Genomic DNA, 23,450 nt, shown 5'->3' with positions numbered 1-23,450 from the left:
AAAGCTTTTAATTTGATAACAATTTACTGATGTTTAAAATGCAATATGTTCCACTTTCCATCTCAGCACAACACATTTACTCTCACTATTAGGGCATGTAGCTGTCTTTTCATTATAAAAAGTTATTTATTCTCTCTGGCTTCCTTTAGCTGTTTGTTCATTAGTACCTTCATTTATGTGCTAATGTGTTGCTTCAGATAGAGCCACTGCACATTAAAATACTCTAATTAGCCGCTTGTGGTAAAGGGATTCATTTCCTTGTGGACGCTAGAGTTGTTGTTCTTAATGCATGACTCTGGTGCTTCTAAAATCTTAAAGAAAAAAGGAGTCTTCTTCGATTTTCTTTATCTCTACAGCCGATGGTACATTTCGGTACTTGTGAGGGAAACTGGCTGGGTGGACAGTGAGTATTTGTCAGTGTGGAAAGAAAGGCAGTGCGCTCAGCATATGGCTAGATGATTGGACAAAGGCAAAGTGCGTCTCCTTTCATGCAAAAACATGAAAGGATTGAAAAATGTCAGCATTGGAAAAACGTCAATGCTGACGTTTTTCATGGATCATAAAATGTACATTTTTATTAATGAAGCTGCTCGATTCTCATGTGAGGTTATTCATTGTAAATCCAAGCAGGGCTGATAAAGGGAATGCATATTAGATGATTTGACTTGAATCATTCATATTCATGGAAATAAAGCTGACCAGAAACAATTTCATTACTACATTAACAGACCAGCTTTTTGCTTAGTCTTATCTAAGCTATAAATTGCTATAAGGAGTCCTGATAGGTCTGAGAGTCTGCCACTATGGGGCTATACTTGTGGTCCACAGTGGTGCTTCAAGCTAAATGGTAGCATCAGCAGGCTAATGTGCTCATAGTGGGAAATGCTTGTGTTGTGTTTACCTACAGCATCGTATATGCTGAATGGCAGCATGTTGGAGGCAAAAAGAGTAAGTGTATTGTGACATTATTGAACCAGCATTAGTGTTTACCCACTACAGGAATACACACCATTCACACCATACAAGTACTTGTGATAGAGTGCTTTCTAATATGGCAGAGCAAATCTGAAAAGTGTTAAATCTGTGAATCATATGAGATGGATGGTTCTTCTTTTTGCTCTGCCTGAGATGTGTCAACAGTACTTTAAACCCTCGTTACAGTCTTTACCTTACAACAGGAGTCACCTTAAGGTGACAACAGCTCACAACAGGAGTCACCTTAAGGTGGCACTATAAAAATGAAATTGGCTTGATTTGAATTAAATTGATTTCAACATAAGTCTGATTCATTTTAGCAGCAGCATTCCTCTTTTGTCTTGCCTCTCTTCCCTCACCCAGAGCCGGTTGCGGCATATGGCTGCTCTACTCTGAGTCCAGTTCTGCCAGAAGTTTCTTCCTGTTAAAAAAGAGTTTTTCCTTCCTTCTCTCACTAAGTGCTTGCTCACTGGGGCCTTTCTGATTGTTGGGGTTTTCACTGTATTATTGTAGGGTCTTTAACTTACAATATAAAGTGCCTTGAGATGACTGTTGTCCTGATTTGGCGCTATATAAATAAAATTAAAATGTTTTTTTTTATCACACACAACCTGAACAGCATAATTGAATAATCAGTGGAAAGATGAATGAATAATTTTCTAATATCAGTAACCTCTGTTTACCCATGGAAGTTAGGTTCAGCAGCAGTGATCAGTAAGCCGTCCCATTGCTTACACATTTCTATAGAAGCTGACTGCTTGTATTAGTCATGTTCTCTACATGAGGGATTTACTGCATAGAATAGTTTAAAATCATGCAGTAATTTTAAATACATTTTGAAGTAAGGTATCCCATCCACCACCTGTCATTATCTACCCTTTATTCTTTCAGGTATCCACAGTGCCTCAGGAGAGACGCACTGTCAAATCAACTGTTCCCGAGGGGGCAGAACTCCACGCTGAATGTCTGCTGGTCAGACAGGTAAGTTGTACGTCTAAGTGTACCAGACGCAGTTATAGACCCTGTGGTTTTAAGTGATGTCTTTTAGGTTTATGGTGGTTAGGTCTTTCGTTTCAGACTGACCTTAAAGTAGGCCATCCTGATATCAGCAGAGTGGTTTCACCACGACTTTAAAATAAAGCAGATGTGTGTGTAGATATCAGTGCTTGTTTCAGATCCTCTAGCCATGATCTCAAGCGCTCAGTAGAGAAGTAGTGTCTCTGAAGACGGAAACTCCCCAGACAGTACACTTACACCTCACTGAAGACTAGCATGTGCAATTGACTCTTTGTGTGTGTGTGCGTGTATACAGCTAAAAATTGTATCGCTTAAGTTGTCTGTTATATTTATAATTTGTTAATTTGTGACTTGTTCAAGGTCTTTTTTAAAAAGGGGATTAAGGAGAAAAGTTACACGGTGTTCGACTTGCAGGCAGGATGTGAAAGTACCTCAGGCTCTGTCTGTGACTTTCACTGCACCGTACACTCCCTGGGAGAGTACCAGTTCAGCCAAACTGATTGAACTTTAGACATGTAAAGATATCTTTATATTCAAGATCCCCAGGGAAAGAGTCTTGATTCAGTTCCATTTATTATTTAAATCTAATGACATGTAGCGCTGTACGGCTTTCTTCATTGTCTGTAAATATTTCAGCTGCTCCAGGTCTGTGTTTCCCTGAAAGGCCATCATTTAGGAAATGTAATATTTAAACCTAATCTTCATCCTTTCCTCTAGGCCTGCAAGTATTACAACTCTGATCTAAATGTGGTCCATTTCAAGTATGACGACTACGCCGGAGACTACCGGCTGCTGCCAAGGTAAAACACTTTGGACAAACTGTGTTTGTGCGTTTTATTCTCATGTTTGTTCAGAAAATGTTTAACATTTGAAAACCCACACTTATTAAATGGATGTTATTGTAAAACTATTGAAGTGTGAAGGCATCACATTGCCATACTAGTAGCATAAAAAAGTGCTAAATGTCTTTGATGGATGTACGCCTTCTACTTTGTTGTTAAAATTCTCTTATTAAATCTCCATACAGCAAAATTTTACTTTTGAACAGTTAGATTTTTCTGTGCATTGCTTTACAATAGTATCAAGTAGAAATGTGTCTTCAGGTTTGCTTGACTTGACTAATGATGTGCTGAGTTTTTTCCTCATGAACACGCAGACCCATAAGTAGCTGCTAACATTGGCAATAACCACAATTTATTACCCGTAGATGGCCATTAGGTCATTAGGAAGCACAAGAAGGTGGCCAGTGTTAAGTGAAGTGAAAGTTCGTGTTGAAGAGTGAGGGCGTTCAGCTTTAAGAAATACAAACTTTCAGACCTCCTTCTGTCACTATTTTGAACGTCAATCATCCGGCCACATCCATTCAAGCAGTTAGTAATTTATTTAAATCAGGCTGTCAGTCTGTCAAACTGAGTTTTGTCAGTTTCAGTGAGACTTACCCAGAGCGGCCCTGCTGTTACTGCTCTCAGCCACAGGAATGTCCCTATGCTATCCCATGGGTTGCCACTGTATATTCTTTCACTCAGTTCACATGACCTCTGAACTGACATCCAGGATGAACTGCAAAACAAGACGTGTCTTAAACACAATTACAGTGTTGCGAAAAGAAGTTCATTTGTCCTGTCATTTTACAAGTGGCAAACATAACTATTATGTTGTTTGTTTACTGAGCGAACAACTTAACCAAACATTAACGGTACACACACAGATTGAAGATTGAAGTTGAAGTGAACTACAGGCTGAGAGCCAGAGTACAGTTATACAGCTACTGTATGTGTGGGGTTGTCACCGCTGGACCGATCTTCATTTGTGCTGGCCAGTATTAGCATTCCTGTTCCGGTGGGCAGCCCACAATTACCAGCATTTTTCTAAACATAGTCCATCACGAGAAATTGTCGGACAGCTTTTACGACTCTGTGAGTTTTAGTAGAGGGCGGTTCCAAGAGCACGGATTGCAGCCTCGCTGTCTGCAGCTCACGGCGCACGCACAAAGGCATTTCGCCCCGTGGCTCGCACACAAAGATGGGCCATCCTTTAAAATCAGTGGAGCGGGACTGAGTAAGGGGACGGCCCATTGTTACCTCCTGACAGAAAACGATGGAACTGAGTCAGCCACCCACAGTCATTTGCACAACTCAAGTGCAGCGCATTAAATTAATTCCAGAAGTCATATTCCCTTTTCGTTGGTATATTTCATTGCCAGAGAGCCATATTTTTTGTCCATCTTCCTGACCTTTCCCTGTTTCCTTTTAGGAAACTGTACAAAGCAGAGAAGCTGCCATCCCACTCTTTTGAGATTGACTATGAAGATGTGGACAAGGATGAGGTCAGCAATGATGATCTTCTTCTCTGAAATGCTTTTGAGAGTGAATCCATTACATACTGGTTACATCCCGAGGCTCATGTTTAAATTAGTTTATTGCAGCCTAAAAGCTGTTAAAATGGACTTTGCAAGATTAGTTATATTTACAGGTCAGTGGGAAGCTGTTATGAGCATAACTGGATGGATTCAAGGAGTCTAGAAATTCTCCTTTCCTGTATCGATCTGCTCAATTCCATCAGAGGAACGAATGGACAGTTAATGCATCTTTAACTGATCACAGTCATTGTTGTGTTTTTGCAGGATACCACCTCTTTGTCGTCATCCAAAGGAGGAGGGGGCGGTGGAGGTGGTGGTGGGGGAGGCGGAGGGATTGGTGTGTTTCGTTCGGGCTGGCTGTATAAAGGGAACTTCAACAGCACCGTCAACAATAGCATCACTGTTCGGGTGAGGAAGTGTCTGATGTTATCTATTTTCATGCCCACGTGCATTTTATTTCTGTCTGTCTTTTTTCACTTTTTTTTCCACCCAAAATGGTTTTACTTTATTTTCTGAACTGTTACAGTCTGTTAGAAATTAAACTGGGACTTTAATCGGTGACATACTTTTCAACACGATGAGAAAATATCCACATTATCCCATTGTTAAAGTTCTAATTCATTTACTTCAGCCAAGGAAATGAATTTTAATCATATTTCTGTCTTGACAGTCATTCAAGAGGAGATATTTCCAGCTCACCCAGTTAACAGATAACTCCTACATCATGAATTTCTACAAAGATGAAAAGATCTCAAAGGAACCAAAAGGGTGCATCTTCCTCGACTCATGCACGGGTGTGGTACAGGTAGGCTTTAGTGCATTCTACATGTACATCCACTCTACCACAAAAGAAAAAAGGCAGCAAGAACATAGATAAAAAGCATCTGCACTCTAAAATGTTCTCTATTAGGTTACAGACTGATTTAGGGGTATTTCCAGACATAAAGCTGCACCATAGCACAACCTGCCATGATCACAGGTTGCTCACTATTACTGCCTTTGCTACAACAGTAAAAATAACTGAAACAAATATTGGTGAAGGTATAAATGTAGAGAAATTGTATTAAAATATTTATTGATCTACTGTGTATCTGCTGTGGTCTGGGTCAAAGGGGCAGCAGTCTGAGACCACACCTCTTTCTACTGAGCTTTTCTGGTGGCAATCAGAGGTGTTCCTGCCAACTGAGAAATCTAATCTCTCCAGCGTCTCCTAGGTCTGCTCCAGGGTCTCCTCCCATTTAGACATGCCCAAAACACCCCATGTAGGAAGCACCCAGGAGGCACTCTGGCCATATTCTCAAGCCGCCTCCTTCCACTTGGTGGGAGGAAAAGTAACAGTTTCACTTTGAGCTCCCTCCAAATGAGCATGATCCTAATGCTGAGCCCAGCCAGCCTTCGAAGGAAGCTTATTCCTGTTGCTTGCCTCCACAGTTTCAGTTTTTTGTCACTATTTGAAGCTTCTGGATATACTTGAGGGTAGGAAAATGGGGATTGATAAATTGATGGCGTCAGTTTTCGCTCAGCTCCCTCTTCACCATGACAGACCTGTACAACATCCACATTACTACAGATGGTACACTAATCCGTCTGTCAGTCTGCTCCTATCTCTCATCACTGCTTGTTCAACGAGATCCCGAGATACTTGATCTCCTCCATCGAGGACAGAAGCTCAGAGCCAGACTTCCTCACACTTCAGGAGGTGTTAAATCTATGGGATGAAACACCTAAATAATCTATTTTAATGATTTCTGTTATGAAAAGAATGAATATGTTTTTAGACTTAAAAGTCATAATGTGAACATGCTAGCAAGTAATACTACTACATTTTTTAAGAACTTGTGCATTTCATAATGATGTAATAATTATTTTAATATATAATTAATTATATATTTCAAACTTGCAGTCAGGTTGTGTTGTACATAAATTGCGAGCACCAGAGCAAGGTTACCTGTGCAGACATGCAATAACAAAACGCATGCTGCAGTCCAAAGATGATCTACAGACATGCCCTGCAACGCTTGTATTGTGGGTTAAACTCAGTTTATGATTACAAACGATTTCATATTTTCATGTATGTATCCAGTGGCTGTTAGTGCAGTTGACAAAGCAATCCAGGTAATAATATGTTTAAAAAATGACATGAAATGATGGCGGGCCCTAAGCAATCACGCCCTTAGCTTTCACAGCTTCAGGCCTCAAAACAATCGAAAAAGGTGAATTAAAAACAATACAGTTTTTATAGCCCGTAAACATGTTTATAGCTGCTGTAAAACTGGGTATTTTAACATTTTTAACTAATCTCTCTGGAGACTGACTTGCTTTTGGAACCAGCGTCAAGTTAGTCCAAGAAATGGAGTTTTAGGGCTTCTACATTTGACCATCAATTTTCAGTCTGCAGGTTACTGCTTATATTATAGTTGTGTGATCTAAGCTTTAATTTAAAAAGCCCTGTGCTCGAACACCTATTAATAAAAAAAACCCTATTAGGATAAAGCAGAATGAAAATTCCTACTGACATTACCCTCTGCTCACTACTGAAAAATGTGCCTCTAGGAACGGTCACACACAGCAAAATGGGCTACATTCAAAAACTACATGTGTAGATGCAAAAACATATAGCATTTTCCGAGAACTAAACCTGACCAGATTTTCCTTGCCTTTCATTCTTTCCCTAAAGAATAACCGCCTAAGGAAACATGCCTTTGAGCTGAAGATGAACGAGGTTACGTACTTTGTGCTGGCCGCAGAGAGCGAGCAGGACATGGAGGAGTGGATTAGCACGTTGACCCGTATCCTACAGATCAGTCCTCCTGAAGCACCAGCTCAAGACCGCAAGAGCTTGGAACTCAACGAACACCGGCAGGGTGAGAAAGAGTTTATGTAAAAGAATTAAGCTTTTTTTTTTTTTTTTTTGCATAATTCCAGCATCTGGATAAATTATGGGCACAATTTTATAGTCGATGTCAGCAGAAAGTGTAACCTTTTTCTCTCTGTCTGACTAAATAATGTCCGTCATCTTGCCATGACCTTAATGGGGAATTTCTACTGAGTCCATCACTTTCAGGAAATTAATCTGATACCCAAAAGGGACTCCACCTTGGTTCAGTGCATCAGATGTGGTGATTAACAATCCTTGTTTGCCAGTTGTGTGAGAGGCAGAGCATGGATCCACAGCCTGTAACATAACACAAAACACTGATAGGGTATTAAAAATTGGTCCAGTGAAAAGTGAAGGTATGATGTAATGCCCAGAGCCGTCATGGCTCTGTGGTCTGTTAGCCTGCCTCTAAATCAGGCTGTGGGTGTGTGTTAACCTAACATTAATGAGCCCTTTTGTTCAGCCTGGCTTTTAGGAGAAATTGCTTCAGGCAGCTTGAAGGGTATATTTCTCCAGAAGTCTGCCTGCCTTATTATCCATGAATACCACAAATTGAGTCATATTTTATTCTGAGATGTATATGCCTGCTGACTCTGGTTGGTGTGTATTTAGACCAGTGAGTTGCTGAAGCTATTTAAGAAAATGTTATATGATCTGTAACATAAAATTCCCTGCTTAGATAAACTTTCCTAACCACTAAATGATGTCAGCCATCAGTCATAAATAAAAGTTGCTCTCAGGTGTCCTGATTGTGTTTGTTTTCTCTGCAGATGTGTTTGACCTATCGTTAAGTGACTCCTGTTTGCAGGAAAATGAAGAAACCACAGAGAATGGCATCAATCCAGAGCTAGCAAAGGTTAGCTACACCAAAGGCTCACATGTTTTAGTCAGTGTTATAACTCAGCTACGACTATCAACACATAGTATTATCTTATTTAACAGTACATGCGTGCACAGTATACATCCAAGTGTCTCATTACTGGTGGTGGCGTGTTTTCATGAACAGGTCCATATTCTATGTGCATGGATCATTACCTGGTGATTATAATACACTGAAAAACATACTGAGACTTTAGGAGAAGAGCAGAAAACAAACTTGTCAGTGCAAGCATGCTGGTTTTATGAGGAAGAAAACTTGTGATTTTTATCAGGCTGAAAAGAAACATTAATGTAATTGTATCTGTTTTCAAGAAAACTCTGCAGTCTATAAATTCAGGCGACCAGAATATGCTAGAAACACTCAAATCAAAGCAAAAGTGGAAAAAAGCACTCTATTTACAGATATCATAAATTACATTAGGGTAGCTATTATTTGCACTGAACTGCTCTCTGACTGCCTCTTTCTGACTTCCTGCCATCTTTCCTGTCGTAGTATATCTCGGAAACAGATGAAGGAATTCGTTCCGCCAGAAGAGAAGAGAGGTTGAATCTTTTCTCGCTCGATCCAGACACTCCCGTAAGTACAAACGAGTACATTATAACCACTGTAGACTACTTTTTACTTTATGCATTGCTGCACTTTGTAGTTGAATAAAATGAAGCTGGCCTCTGAGTAAATTGTGTTTCACTAACCACAGGCTCTGAGAAGCCCACGAAGTGAACATTCATCCACTGAAAGCACACCAGTGCGTCCTTTTGAGGAGAAGCTTGGCAGGAGATTTATGGCAACTTGCCGATCTTTCAACCTCATGCTACAAGGCTGCGTCAACGAGAGTGAAACGGGACCTGTCACTAATGTGAGCATAAGACACTCATTTTGCTTTATTGTGTTACTGTTTAATAATCAGTTTTCTTTTAAACAGGATAAAACGTATCGATATACGTTAGTGTTTTTTTTCAAAGGCATTTAAAAGACATATTATGCTGAGCGAAGCTTTGTCAAATTTGCTTTTTGAATAAATGTGCAGGCAATAACTGTGCTGAATCTGCACCACTAGATTGAACCCTTCTTCGTTTCGCTGGCTCTGCTGGATATACGAGAAGGGAGGAAGGTGTCTGCAGACTTCCACGTAGACCTCAACCACGAGGCAGTGCGTCAGATGCTTGGAGGCCTAAGTAACGGGACGGGGGCTCCGGGTACGGAGGTTGGAGGTCAGGAAAATGGCTTGTGTTCTCCTGCTGAGAGGAAGCCTGGTGACTGTTACCTCAGCCTGGACCTGGAGCACTGGCTTTGCTTTCCCAAACAGGTACGAGGACATTACTCCAAGTTAGGTTTTATAGATTTAACACGAAAAGGGGAAAATAACGCTTTTTTTCTCCATTACTTATTCTGCATTTAATATGTACATAGGCTGTAATATGCTTCTTCATTGGTGTCCCTGCAGGCCATTTTCTCAGTGACCAACCCCCACACAGACATAGTGATGGTCGCAAGAGTGGAGAAAGTGCTCATGGGAAATATTGCTTGTGGAACTGAAGCTTATACAAAGAATACAGACTCCAGCAAGGTCAGAAACAAACGTTTGCCTTTCTGTTCATTCTAACTGTTTGAATCAGTATTTATATGACTTCATACCGCATTTATATCAACCTCTGATCAATAACAGAGAGCTAAAGCTTTTATAGTGTCTTATCTCGAAATGCAGACTGGAAAAATGGGCCATGAGACATGCTGTTATTGTAAGGAAAATGCCTTAATCTAATAAAAGAGTTTAGATTGACATTTGCAAAATTGTTTTTTTTCTGTAAGACAAGAGTTATCTTCATCACTGAATGCCAGTCAAGCTAGATAGTTCAGGAATGATGTTTTTCCGTCATTAATCCTAGACATTTCCTGGCTTTCCCCACGGCCAGGGCTCCATGCGATCCTTGCTTAAGTGGCTAAGTGAATCAGCAGACATCCAAGCAGCTGCCAGAGTTACTGTATTAAATAACCTCTGATTTAGTCTGTCACTCTGTCAGGGTCAGCTAGAATTTAGGTATTGTGTTCAGGAATGTCAGCAGGACCTTGTTAACATTTCCCTCTGTACGTGGTTCTGCTTTTGTGTCTTGAACAGACTGTTCAGAAGATTTTGAAGTCCAACAAACAGTTTTGTAGTAAACTGGGAAAGTACAGAATGCCATTTGCCTGGTCTGTCAGGTTAGTGCCGGTATTCATAATATTTTTGAACTTCCCCTAAAATCTTTTCCTCATCCATTGGTAATTTACATCTCTTTCTTCCCATTAAAGGTCAGTGTTTAAGGACAACCACGGAGCATTGGACCGAGAGTCTCGTTTCTCACCTCTTTTCAAACAGGAGAGCAACAAGATTTCCACAGATGACCTGATAAAGCTGGTGTCTGAGTACAAGAGGTAAGATAGCCTGCAGGCTTTAGCAGAAAAGTAGTCTGCAAATAGTTTTCCAAGATTGGATCCACATTTTACACAAAGTTTTATCTTTACAGGGCTGAGAAGACAAGCAAACTGCAGACTATTCCTGGGACACTGGATATCGCGTTAGACTATGTTCCAATGGAGCATCCTAGTACGTCTGCTGTTCATGTTCCCATTCTGCTTTCTTTTCCTCATCCCTTTCTCTTTTCTATGCTTGACATACATCTTTTTCTTTCAGACTGTGTGACGTCCTCCTATATACCAGTGAAGCCCTTTGAAGACCTGACTAAACACCAACCCACAGTGGAGGTGGAGGAGTTTGCACAGGACACCACCAAGTTCATTCAGCCACATCGAGTCTACAAAAACCACATCTACGTCTACCCTAAGCATCTCAAGTATGACAGTCAGAAGAGCTTTGCTAAGGTATGCCCCTTAGTATCATTTACCACGACACTGAAATAAAGTTTTTCATTTTGCTTTTATATGCTTCGTGTTTTGCTACGGTGCAATCCTTTTGAACGTGTTTAGTCATTAGCATCACAATGGTCCTCTTGTTCAAGGCTCGTAACCTTTCGGTCTACGTGGAGTTCCGCAGCTCAGATGAAGAGGTTGAAAAACCCTTAAAGGTAGAAAGTTACGCCTTCTGACATACCTTACACGACTCGTTCTTTCTCCATTCAAGTCCTTTATATCATGGAAAACTGCTGTTTTTACAGTGCATCTATGGCAAACCAGGAGGACCAGTCTTTACCACAACAGCCTGCTCCACCGTCCTACATCACTCTCAGAGCCCCGACTTCTATGATGAGGTGAGGACCATATTTGTTTCTCCATTCATCACATAAAGATAATTAGAATCTAGAAGTGGATCAGCTTTATCAACCTTTAGAAAGAACGCGTTTAAAGGTCTTTCCTAAAGCACATAAATCATTAAATGCTGTTCTGTCTTCAGGTGAAGATTGAGCTTCCTACTCACCTCCATGAAAAGCACCATCTTCTCTTCTCCTTTTACCATGTCACATGTGACATTAATGCTAAGACAAACTCAAAGAGGAAAGAGACTCTGGAGACCCCAGGTGACATATTGGTAGTTTTCCAGCCTGTAGTAATTGTAGTTGTTCTTTTTTGCCTTTTATTCAATATTTCTTTTGTTTATTTGGTTTGTTTAGTGGGATATTCTTGGCTGCCTCTGCTCAAAGAAGGCCGCGTGTCATCTCAGGAGTTCAACATCCCCGTCTCCTGCAACCTGCCTCCTGGATACCTGGCCATCAAGGAAGCCAGCAACACCAAGGTGAGACTGAGGGCAAAAATAGAAGGGTAAGAGACAGGCGAAAGGAATGTGTAAATATTGCAAACCTTGCTGATTAATAGTAACATTAATTTTTAAGGGGAAGCATATTAAACATTACACCGTGTGATAGATTAGTGTGATATTTTTAGTCCTCACACACAAACTCTTCTCTTCCCTTTTGACAGAATGGAGCAGATATGAAATGGGTTGATGGAGGAAAGCCTATTTTTAAAGTATCCACCAACGTTATCTCCACAGTATACACTCAGGTACGACCATCATTTGGGATTCTGTGGTTTTCCCTCCTTTTTTCTGGCTTTGAAACTGTGACGACTTGGTGAGAACTTCTGTGTGCCCAATCTTTGATCGGCATGTTTAGGGTGGGTTATAGTCCCACATGACACTGAATATACATGTATTCAGTGTGTATTGTGATTGAAATAAAAAAACAAAACAAAAACAAAATAGATGGTTGGAAGGATTTCTTTCTGTTGTTCCAACCACAGTGCTATTGTGAAATGATTGAAAATGCTAAAGTGACTTGTAAAGTCAAGCGTCCTCTCTGAGTTATCGCCTTTAAATGGCAATGAACATGAAAATGGCAATTAAATATCCCTAAAACAAATGCACCTTCCAAACTTCTGCAAACACGAGCCCCAAATGCACAATCAGCATCAAAGGGTAATGTGGTAATGTAGCGTGGCACATAAAAAAAGGAAATGAACAATTTCTGTGCAGTTTGCTATCATGGGATGTTTGAAACCCTGCACAGCAGTTTCTTAATTGACTAAATCTCATCTATGCCTGACTTTTTTCTTACAATACAATAAACTGACTTTAAAGTCCTTTATAAGACAAGGTAAATATACAGTCATATATGTAAAAATATGTTTAAAAAAAGAACAATAACAGCCCAAAACCTTTTATCTTTTACGCTTTAACGTTATAAAATCCATTTCAGGTGTCTAAAATAAAACCAGGGCTGAATCACTCAACAACATAGTTGTGAGGTGCTGAAGTTGATATTTCAGCATTAACTGTCGTTTAAAAAGGAAAGAGTCCACTAAGTAATACCGCAGATGTTAGCTGCTCATTTTTTCATGAATTCCTCTCTCTGTGTCAGGACCCCCACCTGAACCGATTCTTCCAGCAGTGCCAGAAGAGAGAGCTGGACCTCTCTATACCTCCTACCTCCAACTTCCTCAACTGCCTGAAGGTCAGAGTAAAGCCGCTGTATCTCCTCAAATCTCAGTAGTAGCGAATGAGACAAAAGCCAGAGCCTTAACTACCAAACACTGCTACACATCCTAATGAGTTCAACACTGTGTCAGCACGTCAGACTTTTACCAGCCCCTTCACGGTTTCTTCTTTACCCCTTTTTCACGCTTCAATCTTGTCCACCCACTCCTCCTCGCTCGCTTCTTTCCCATCCTTCTCCAGGGTCTCCTCAGCATGGAGAGAATCCCAGTGATAGTCCGATTTCTGCCAATCCTCTTCAACCAGCTGTTCAAGGTTCTGACTCAGAATGACAATGATGAGGTCACTACTGCCACCACCAGGTAGGCAGTGGTACTACAGAGGTCCTTAATGCATTGATAATAGAGTCCTGGGTTTATCCAGGTGATGAAAGCAGAGTGAGAAAAAGAGTGTAGTGATTTATATTTCTGTTTGAGTCAGTATCTCCCCTTTTATTGTTGATGTCATTGAATTGCTACTTTGTTCTATATTTAATCCAGACTCACGCAATAAGTTCATCCGGTGATTAAAGTGAAACAAAGAGAGAAATACAGCAATTCTTGATATTATCTAACAATGAAAGCAATTGAATAAGTCATCGTTGTTGGTCTGTGTCTACAGAGTACTGGTCCACATTGTTGCAAAGTGCCATGAAGAAAACTTGGATTCTAGCCTGCACTCCTACATCAAGGTATAAAAGAAGCTGGTGTGTGTGGTGAATACAGTGTGTTTACATGCACATGCTCAGAAATATCATATAATAATTTAGAAGTCTGATATTTTCCACAAAGGAATGGAAACCCTGCTCTGGCTATTTAATTTGTGAAGAAAAACAAAACAGAAAATGGAGCTTTATGTGTTGTGTGTGTGTGTGTGTGTGTGTGTGTGTGTGTGTGTGTGTGTGTGTGTGTGTGTGTGTGTGTGTGTGTGTGTGTGTATTTGGGTGCATTTGGGCCAGCAACAGTGTGGCTAGGGCCACACGCCCAGAACGCTGTGCAAACATCAACACAGAAAAAAGGGAAAGAAGAAGAAGAGAGAGGGATTGAGCAGGAGGCAAACTAGGACATTCAGCCTGCTCAATCAAAAACACAAGGCATGTTTGTTTAGGGGGGAAATCAGTGAGAGGATTAGAGAAGAGAGCAGGAGAAAGCACAAGACCTGTTTCATGTTGGCTACAGTGAAGGAAGACTGCAGAGCATGAAGAGGCAGTGGCAGTGAGAAATGGAGGGAGGCAAAGAGAGAGGACAAGCAGAGTCAGTGGCAACAGGGTTGTTATAGTAACAGATTGGCACGATGTTCGGCAGTACTGGTGCCCAATTTAAAGTGCTGAGTGTTAGCTTGTATTCATTCTTTAACTACTAAGTGTGAATTGCATTGAGATTCAGTAGTGTCATTTGAGCAAATGCAAATTATGTTGTAGTCTTTTTTTTAATTAGGGGATTGAAATATTTTATTTGCCATAATTTAATATATTATTGTATGAAAGTATATATATATATATATATATATATATATATATATATTTTTTTTTTTACAAATGCTTCTATAGTACTGTGCATATTAGTAAAAATTAATTGATTAGTCCATAAAAAAATAGGAAAAAAATAATGAGAAACATTTCTTTGTTTTTTTTGCTGACTTTAGGAAATTGCATAGGGAATCTTTCAGTGTTTTGTTATTAAATAAATCATATATTTTTTTCATACAAAAAACCCCAAACACAAGTTACTAATAACCGAATACCTGAAAATGAGCTTAGTTAATCAAAACTTTTTTATATCCAAAACAACAAAACACAGAGAAAGAGCTGTAGCATAGTTATCTACAGCATGCCATTAAACGTTGTTCTGTTCACCAGACTGTTCAAAATAAGAAATTATTTGCTGTTTGCTGTTTGTTTGCTGTACTGTATTGTATTTATTCTGAAAAAAAGAGTTCATAATTAAACAATAATTACAATCAAGTTATAATTGTTGACACTGTCACATTGAATTTCTTTCTATTTCTCAACTCACTGAATACTTTCGCTTCCCAGTTGGTATCAAAAAATGCCCTCAAACCATCCATCCATTTACAAATTTAAAACAAATAAATTGCTACATGTGCACTTATGACTGATTTCGTCCTACTCTCTCTGTCTCTCTTTCCCTCTCTGTAGTATGTGTTCAAGTCAGAGGACCATGGGTTTAGGACAGTTCATGAAGAGCTGGCTAAGGGAATGACTTTTGACCTGAAGAGCAATGAGCAAGCAGCTGTCAAGAATGTGCTGAAGGTTTGCTTCCATCCTCCTACTCACTCTTAATTACTCACTAAATACATGAACAGGATTGACCTACTTTAGCCTCTTCTGGTTGCAGTTCTCCTGGTTCTTCTTTAAACTTATCGTCAAGTCCATGGCCCAACATTTGGTTGACTATGACAAGTTAAAGGTAAAGTATTAAAATCCACTTCTACCTCTTCTAATCTCGTCAATTACTGACCACACCTGTAAGTTTTCTTTGCACTTCCCATCTTCCCAGTACATGGTGCATGACCATGTCTTGCGCTTTGTTCCTAAAGCTTCCCAGGCCCCAGCGATTCCCCTCATCTTACCAGAGCCGTGTGGAGAACCTGGTGGAGACAGTGTCTGAACACATTTTCTGGAAGAACAAAGAGATGCCAGAAGAAACACGCAGTGCTAACTTAGCCGTGGCAGCTTTTGTGAAGGTGAGAGAATTTTTAGAAGTTATCTTGTTAATTCAAAGTATAATCTTAAATGAAATCTTGTCAACAAAAACCCAAAATAGCAAACAGGTTGTTGGTGCTTTGGATTCCTTCACGTTTGAGCCCATGTGAAGAAAACTTATACTGTATCACTGCACTATTAGGCTTACAGCATTTTGCTCTTAGTGGGATCAATACAAACTGTGTAAACAGTCTGCAGATACAATTTGTTATGTATTGATTCCTCCATCTATGCTAAATGATGTGTCTCTTTCTGTTTTATTAAGTGATGTTTAGTCTGATCGCCAGTTTGACTCCAGTCTTTGTGTCTTTGCAGCGCTGCTTTACCCTGATGGACAGAGGCTTTACATTCAAACTCATCAGCAACTACATTAACATGATCACTGCTACCGACAGCAAGGTAACAAAAAAATCTCAATGAAACTGATACCAGGAAAGTAGAAATGAATCATACAGACGTTCCTTCTTTTATGTGTAGCTACACAATATGTTAATGTTGTTTTTGTGTGTTTTACAGGTCTTGTGTGAACTCAAATTTGAATTCCTGAGAGAAGTGTGTAACCATGAACACTACATTCCTCTCAGCCTGCCCTTACCTTCCGCTCGCATCACAGGTAAGGTCGCACCCCAGTTTATATGCTTGTAGGGCACTGAGTGTCTTTTCAATGTGGTAACGATCACACATCGAGTAGCTCTCATTTGTTTATTAACACTCAGTCTTTCTCGCTTTCTCTTTCTGTCATTTTTTTTCCTCACTTTATGTGTCCATGTCAGACCATGCATTCCCAGAACCACAAAGTACTCATGGTAAATATGTTCACTCATTCCTTTTGTTACATTGTATGTGCTACACTGTGTATCCTGAAGTGGGATGAATATCATGATGATGATGAAATCCATAAAAAAATTCAGCATGTCGCAATATTTGCTGATCAGTGAACTGCAGCAAATATGTGTGTAAGCTTTGTTTGAATCCTGTGCAGTTCAGTTAATTTCCATTTAAAATGTGGCTCTCTTTGTGGCGTCTCTCCTCAGCATCAGTGCCTGAGTACAACCTGACTGGAGAGTTCTGCAGGAAACACTTCCTGACTGGCTTGTTGCTGAGGGAACTGGGGCTGGCTCTCCAGGACGAGCAAGACTTGAGACACCTAGCCTTGGCCACCCTGAAAACCCTAATGGCCAAACACTCTCTGGATGCACGCTATGCCACCAAGGTAGACAGAACAGATGTTAACATGGGAAAAGAAATTGAAGCCATGAAAAATGAGTCATGAGCACACAGTAGAAATTCTTCCACAGTGACTCATGCAAACACATACACACTGACATGCGATTCTTCAAAGCAGCTGCAAGCAGCCATGAAGATGTCTTAATGGATGCTGGGAAGGGTCTAGATCAGATCAAAGTTAGCAATCTGCCCTCAGTTAAATGTTGCCAAATACTGCCAACCACAACACAAGAGCAGTGGGCTGTAGTCAGGCCGAAGCCTGAATGAAAACCAAATGTGTGCAATCAAGAAATAAAATGGCTACATTAATAAAAACCACTCATGCAACACAATGCAGGTGAAATTTTATTTAAAATTTTGCTGAGGTCAGTGAATTTCCATGGCTGCTTTATTATAATTCATGAGTGCAGCATGAGTGCTTTTATAGGAATAGGAAAACAAACACATTTGATTTGGGAAAAACAATGTCGAAATAAAGCAAAGTGAATAAAAATAAATATAATGATTAGGAAATAATTTCATCTGTAATTTTTAAAGTTTAAAATTGCAATTAAACGTAATAATTCTGTTAGACTCTGCCTTTCTGGATGCTTCTTTTTATACTGATTAATGGGTATAAAAAAGAGCTACTCAGTCATGTCATTTGTTGTGAAATGTTCCACCCTTTCCACCCACTCCACCCTTTATTTTTCACCTCATCCTACTCAGAGCCAGGGTTATACACATAACCTTAAGTTTAAATTGCATGTATTTGGCCCAACGTTTATTGGAAATTTAAAAATGTGATGTAAAGCTTAAAAAAGGTTTCTGAGTCAAATAAGGAGATGATTTATATAAAGAAAGTTACTGTTTTAATGAGACCAATTCTGACTGATACTTTCTTTTCCAGGAAAAGCAGGCAAGAATTGCATCTCTCTACCTGCCGCTTTATGGCCTCATCCTGGACAACATGCCAAGATTCTTCCTCAGGGACCTTTTCCCCATCTACTTTACTGCTAGTGACCAAGTAAGAGTCAAGATAAATGATGAAATTATTAAAAAACGCTGTACTGATTGGCTCCTAAATGTTCAGAATCATGTATATATGTGTTATGTTTTAAGGTAAATCTATTTTCTCTTTGTGCTGTCTTTTTTGCACCTGCAACAGGGCTCTCGAGATGACCTCAGTGTGGGAGCAGTGGCGGCTGGAGGGGTTACTCGCCATGCCAACTCTGTAGATGCCTCATTTTCCAAAGAAGTACTCAATTCCATTACAGGTAGCACTGTTATATGTGTGTGTCTATTTCCAGTGAATCTATCTAATATAAAGTTGTAAGTCAGGACATTGATGCCTACACTTGTTCTTCCCGCACCAGCCTTCTCCTCCTTGGCAGTTGCTACGGGTAACCAGGCTGACTCTCGAGGCTCTCTGATCAGCGTGGACTCCAACCCAAGCAACAGTGACAGGAACAGCGAGAAAATGGACGGATGTGAGAAGGTGAGACAGTTCACATGAAAAAGAGCAAACATCTGTATAGAAAAATGTAGTCATTTATTTATTATAAGTTTCATTGATAGTCTTCAATGTATGTACATTGTAAGACCCCAGCATTATACTTTGTAAATAATGCGTAAAATATATTTCAGCAATCAGCACCTCCAGCAACCCAAAATCACCCATTTAAAATCTTGTTTCTGCATTTTTAAAAGTAGTAAAATTTAATTTAAAAATACTGACCAGCTAATAACACACCCATTATATCCAACTTTAACTCCAGTTCAAATTAGATGTAATGTTAGCAACAGTTTATCACTGACTGCATTTCTGCCTGGATGTTGGTCCTTAGTTTGCCCGGCCCCAGTCCCTGATAGGCTACGGTTCTCGATGTGACAAGCTGGACCAGGCAGAGACCCGCAGCCTCCTCATGTGCTTTTTGCAGATCATGAAAACCATATCTGAAGGTAATATCCATCACTTAAAGAATTCATGCAGTCCACAAGAAATTTATTACATTTACTGCTATACTTAGCAGTGAATGTATACAAAAATTGACACAAAAGTTGCTTTTTGTTCTGTTGCTGAGTGATTTTAATACTGTGAGCTTCAGATAGCCATACTTTTTTCAGTCTGTGAAAAGATTTTTTATATTATGTCTTTCATTGTCTATTTCCAGATGTGCTGGTGTCCTACTGGCACCGCGCCATTCACCAGGAGATCTCGGACTTCTTCAACATTCTGGAGTAAGAGCTCTTCTGTTTTTTTGCTGAAGACTGCAGGCATTGCTACACTGATTAGAGATACTCACTGTTCACAGAGAGAGAGAGAAAAAACTGTAGAGAGACAGACGGGGTTGAGGGCAAGTGAACAAGAAGAGAAGAAAAGGGAACGTGGCCAGTATGAAAATACTGACACTATAAGAGAGAGGTAGAGAGAAGAAAAACAGACTATAATTCCAGCAAGAGCTCCTGTCTACCAACGAGTGCAGCGCATTAACTTTCCTTGTTTCCTGTTTGTCTCAGCATCTAGACTATTCTGGTTCACCTCAGTGTGATCACATGCACTCCATCTGATCTGTCTTCTTATCTAAGAAAACTTTTGAATTGTGTTTCCTTAGGCTCTGTCTTCAGCATTTTAGATTCCTTGGTAAACGCCACATAGCCAGGTGAGTGCTTTCTCCAGCAAAGAGATGGAGCAGGTGCCATTCAAATGCATTTATTGTAATGCTGCACATATGGAAACTGCTTATTAACTCAGTGTACATGTTGCCACCACACACTGATACATAATTCATGTAATCATTCACACGATCATAAATACAGGCCCACAGACACATTCGCACACGCACGCACGTGAAATCAGACTAAGTCAGGCAGAAATACTAAAATGTGTTCAGTATGCGTGCACACACTCAGGGATCAGCTTCAAGAGGGGAGGAGGTGAAGGAGGGAAGAAAAGGAAGAAGGGGGGAGGTGAAACTCCTGGATCTCACTATTCAAAAAGAATCACTGCTGGATATTATAGTGTAGTGGTTGGCAAACACAGGATGGGGGTTGTTATCGTGTGTGCGTGCTCTTACTGGAGCTGAGCCATTGGCACTGCGAGCCTCTTCCATCTTCTGGATCCTCCCAGCTAATTAAATTAGCCCTCTTTTTTTTCCTTTCAGCAATAGGATGCTGAGATGTAAGCCAACAAAAGGCTGGGAGAACACACTGCTTTACTGTGTGTGGAGGCATTAACTGAATGAAGATAACTGGAAGCCTAGCTAGGGCTCTCAGACGTAGTTGAGCCTGTCTGGGGCTGCTAGCTACTTAACATTCATCCATAATACCAGGCCACGGGGGATTCAGAGTGTGTCTGTCTCGGCATCTTTCTCTGTTGGCTCTTTTGAGTCAGTTTGGGCACCCCACTGAAGTTCAGGAGTGATGAAATACACTTAAAGATTTAATCTTGAATATTTGTGATTAAAACATCAGGAAATGCTTGAATAACAAGCGTAACTGTCAAAAACTACTAATCTGCTTCATCGGGAGTGTGTGACTGTGGTTTAATCCTGTGTTATTGACAGTAGTCTGGCAACATAAGCTGTCATATCATGACATTGATGTTTACTAGCTGAGCCCCACCCACTTTAGATCAATGAGAAGTTAACAGTTAAAAGCAAAAAACAGAGAAATCTCCTATATAAATTCAACCAAAGATTTCCAAGACATGTTTTAGGGCCACTGGTCATAGTTAGAAGCTGATTGAGGAAATTGTTTCATTTATCCAGCAATGTTGTAGTTTAGTCCCAGACATTATTCTAGCTTATCCCTTACTGACACACGACCAGCATAACACAACCAAGTAACATTTGCCCTGTTACGTTTTCTCCATGTTCGACCTTGCTGTTGTAGTTTCCATGACAGTGCATGCATTCACCCTCCCGCTCTGTGCATGGTGCCTCTGATAATGGCTTGTCCTTGTGACCGCACATTTATCAATGTCCTGTCACATCAAGTAACACTTTCTTTGTTGACACAGATCCATTTTATGTAATGTTCCGTGTGCTGGTTTCGTTTGCTTTTTACATCTTTTCCACATTTTACGACTCAGATGTTGCACGTTGACCTTGTAACCCTCTACTTCCATGCCTTCAGTCTCAGCACTGGCTCAGCTCCACCATCTGCTTGGCTTCAGTGTTTTTAATAGGCTCTGATGCTTTTGTGTTGATTGGCTTACGCGCTTTCTTTTATCTGGCATAGGAAGCATTTGCTTTACTCAGATTGGCAGCAGTTTCTGATCAAGCTTTAAGGATCACAATAATTTGATAAGTTGAACATCTGTTTTTCTTGAGATACTGTTACGGAGCTCATTTGTGCCGCAGCATAACTGACATTCAGCTTCATCACACCAATATCTTGTCCCTAAGCTGTCCATAGTTGTATGTTACTATCACCCCAAAGCCCCAGCTTCCACTCACACTCTACCAAGAGTTAATGCAACATTTTCACATTATTATACTAGTGGCAAACTAAAAGCATCAGCTCTACTGACTCTAACCTTTCCATCTGGCTGACCTTCCTCTCGAGCTGTTTGATCCTTGTTTTTGGCTCCAGCCGCTTTCATCACACCAAGGTCAAATCGGAGATCTTGTGTGCTTTTTGCATTTCATTTAGCCTTACTAAAATCAAATGTGACCCGGCTTCTATAAATAAGTAACAAGGTCACAAAGGTGCAAAAATTGTAGCGCTTTGCAAGCTGCTTCACATTTAGACAGTAAGGTCAGTTTTTTTATTGATTACAGACATGCTCTAACAGCTATTAGCATGCCACCCACAGTTAGGACATCTAACTAATAACAATTTTAAAAATGATGGTCTTAATTAAACTAACTAATGTTAGCTTTGATGTGGTTGGCTTGTGAACAGGAAGCTAGCAGCGGCAGTAAAGCTGGCTCAGTCAACCCACGCCAATGGCACCCTGAAGGGCTCTAACAACCCCTCCCAGTCCTCTCAACCCTCAAGCATCTTCCCACAATGGTAATCACCCTCCACAAGGAAAACAGACAACACCTCAGCCATGATGACAAACTAAGTCTTTGTTTACTGAAAGTGTTCTGAATGCTAATGATGTCTGGTGGCCCAAAAGTGCTTTATGATGTCATAAAACTCCAGACTCTTTAATACACGTTAAACATGCAAGAATAATGTGAATACTTGAAAAAAAAAAAAGGATAATGCATTTGTGTCGTGTGTAATTTCATCATTTATGTGACCACCGTGTTTCCACATTACAGACTGTAACTTGTGTTCTCAGCATGCCTCTTCCCATACCTGCAGTGTTCTGTGTGATTTGCCAGTCTTTGTGTCTGTACACTCATGTGTTGATAGCTTCCCGATAGCAGCAAGTCCTTGAGACATGGATGTCATTTATATCTACCCGCCTACTTAAGTGTGCAGAATCTTTAGCGATAGTGTACCTTTGCATTTATCCAAAGGTTTAGTACTACATTTACTGAAGGGCAATTTAAAGAAGTCATGAAGAAAACACGCACACACTGTGATTTATATGAGCTTCTGATTCATGCTGTTGACCCTCCAGGATGGCATCTGGGGGTGATGGCCACCGGCATGCTCGCTCCCAAACCATGCCCATCATCAGGGGCAAGAATGCCCTCACCAACCCCAAGCTGCTGCAGCTGATGGAGCCAGGTAACAAATACTCTGACTGAGGTCACAGTGAGGTTACTTTGATGTATTTGTTATTCATACGTGCTTCTATTTTTAGACGGCATTCAGGATGGGGACACGTTGAGTCCTACAGATATTGAGGCGAACATGTCCACAGAGGTCGCCCTCACTGTGCTGGATGTACTAGAGCTGTTTGTTCAGCATCAGAAGGTCTGTGACCATTTCATATTATACAACCCAAAAGTAAAGTTAATACCACAAAGTATTACATTGTACTTCTTTAGAGAAATTAATTTTTTTAAGCCACTTATGTGGAAATGTGGCTGTCAAGAAGACACTCTAAAGGAAGGAAATGGGGAAAATAACTGAGGTATACCAAAATGCACAAAAACCGTCCTGAAAACCAGTGGCAACAGGTCTTATTGAGTGAAATGTTTGGTTCATCTTCATTGATATGTACAGAGGTAGTCAGGAGGCATGGTAAAGAGGAACAGTGAGTGTCTACAGCCACGTGTAAAAATAAAAATAAAAAATGTTGAGGCTCTGTTGTGGATTAGAACTGCATTTCAGTTGGATAAATTTTGCCATGATCCTCAAAACCACTAATTATGAATACAGTATCATCAGATTTTAATACAACATACAACACCATCTAAAATGCATATGACTGGCATGGACAACGATCCCAAACACACTGCCAATGCAGTAAAAACATAACTGGATAGAAAAACACACAGTGCAGCACGGCCAGTCATGGATTGGCCTCACCATAACGTG

General features: G+C 40.3%; 1 protein-coding gene across 9 annotated transcripts in view; it reads left to right on the top strand.

The window, feature by feature from the left end:
* dock10 (dedicator of cytokinesis 10) overlaps positions 1-23,450 on the top strand; it is a 64,778-nt gene that overhangs the window by 33,760 nt on the left and 7,568 nt on the right. For 7 of the 9 annotated variants that reach the window (XM_085183931.1, XM_085183933.1, XM_085183928.1 and 4 more), the window contains exons 3-41: positions 1,867-1,956; positions 2,710-2,792; positions 4,246-4,318; positions 4,616-4,759; positions 5,022-5,156; positions 7,029-7,215; positions 8,000-8,085; positions 8,602-8,685; positions 8,807-8,965; positions 9,167-9,415; positions 9,554-9,676; positions 10,226-10,308; positions 10,399-10,521; positions 10,614-10,693; positions 10,781-10,968; positions 11,106-11,171; positions 11,262-11,354; positions 11,498-11,621; positions 11,715-11,836; positions 12,022-12,105; positions 12,960-13,052; positions 13,277-13,395; positions 13,694-13,763; positions 15,231-15,344; positions 15,430-15,501; positions 15,632-15,778; positions 16,113-16,196; positions 16,314-16,410; positions 16,571-16,603; positions 16,832-17,010; positions 17,914-18,030; positions 18,172-18,280; positions 18,380-18,501; positions 18,851-18,965; positions 19,178-19,244; positions 19,619-19,666; positions 21,912-22,022; positions 22,585-22,694; positions 22,771-22,883. In XM_085183931.1, the coding sequence (XP_085040057.1) occupies positions 1,867-1,956; positions 2,710-2,792; positions 4,246-4,318; positions 4,616-4,759; positions 5,022-5,156; positions 7,029-7,215; positions 8,000-8,085; positions 8,602-8,685; positions 8,807-8,965; positions 9,167-9,415; positions 9,554-9,676; positions 10,226-10,308; positions 10,399-10,521; positions 10,614-10,693; positions 10,781-10,968; positions 11,106-11,171; positions 11,262-11,354; positions 11,498-11,621; positions 11,715-11,836; positions 12,022-12,105; positions 12,960-13,052; positions 13,277-13,395; positions 13,694-13,763; positions 15,231-15,344; positions 15,430-15,501; positions 15,632-15,778; positions 16,113-16,196; positions 16,314-16,410; positions 16,571-16,603; positions 16,832-17,010; positions 17,914-18,030; positions 18,172-18,280; positions 18,380-18,501; positions 18,851-18,965; positions 19,178-19,244; positions 19,619-19,666; positions 21,912-22,022; positions 22,585-22,694; positions 22,771-22,883 (4,296 nt within the window). The remainder of the gene's footprint in view (positions 1-1,866; positions 1,957-2,709; positions 2,793-4,245; positions 4,319-4,615; positions 4,760-5,021; positions 5,157-7,028; positions 7,216-7,999; positions 8,086-8,601; positions 8,686-8,806; positions 8,966-9,166; positions 9,416-9,553; positions 9,677-10,225; positions 10,309-10,398; positions 10,522-10,613; positions 10,694-10,780; positions 10,969-11,105; positions 11,172-11,261; positions 11,355-11,497; positions 11,622-11,714; positions 11,837-12,021; positions 12,106-12,959; positions 13,053-13,276; positions 13,396-13,693; positions 13,764-15,230; positions 15,345-15,429; positions 15,502-15,631; positions 15,779-16,112; positions 16,197-16,313; positions 16,411-16,570; positions 16,604-16,831; positions 17,011-17,913; positions 18,031-18,171; positions 18,281-18,379; positions 18,502-18,850; positions 18,966-19,177; positions 19,245-19,618; positions 19,667-21,911; positions 22,023-22,584; positions 22,695-22,770; positions 22,884-23,450) is intronic. The other 2 variants (XM_085183930.1, XM_085183935.1) reach the window with 2 other exon arrangements.

The sequence above is a fragment of the Neolamprologus multifasciatus genome, chromosome 14, assembly GCF_963576455.1.
Source record: "Neolamprologus multifasciatus chromosome 14, fNeoMul1.2, whole genome shotgun sequence".
NCBI lineage: Eukaryota > Metazoa > Chordata > Actinopteri > Cichliformes > Cichlidae > Neolamprologus > Neolamprologus multifasciatus.
This window is presented reverse-complemented; position numbering and strand designations above follow the sequence as displayed.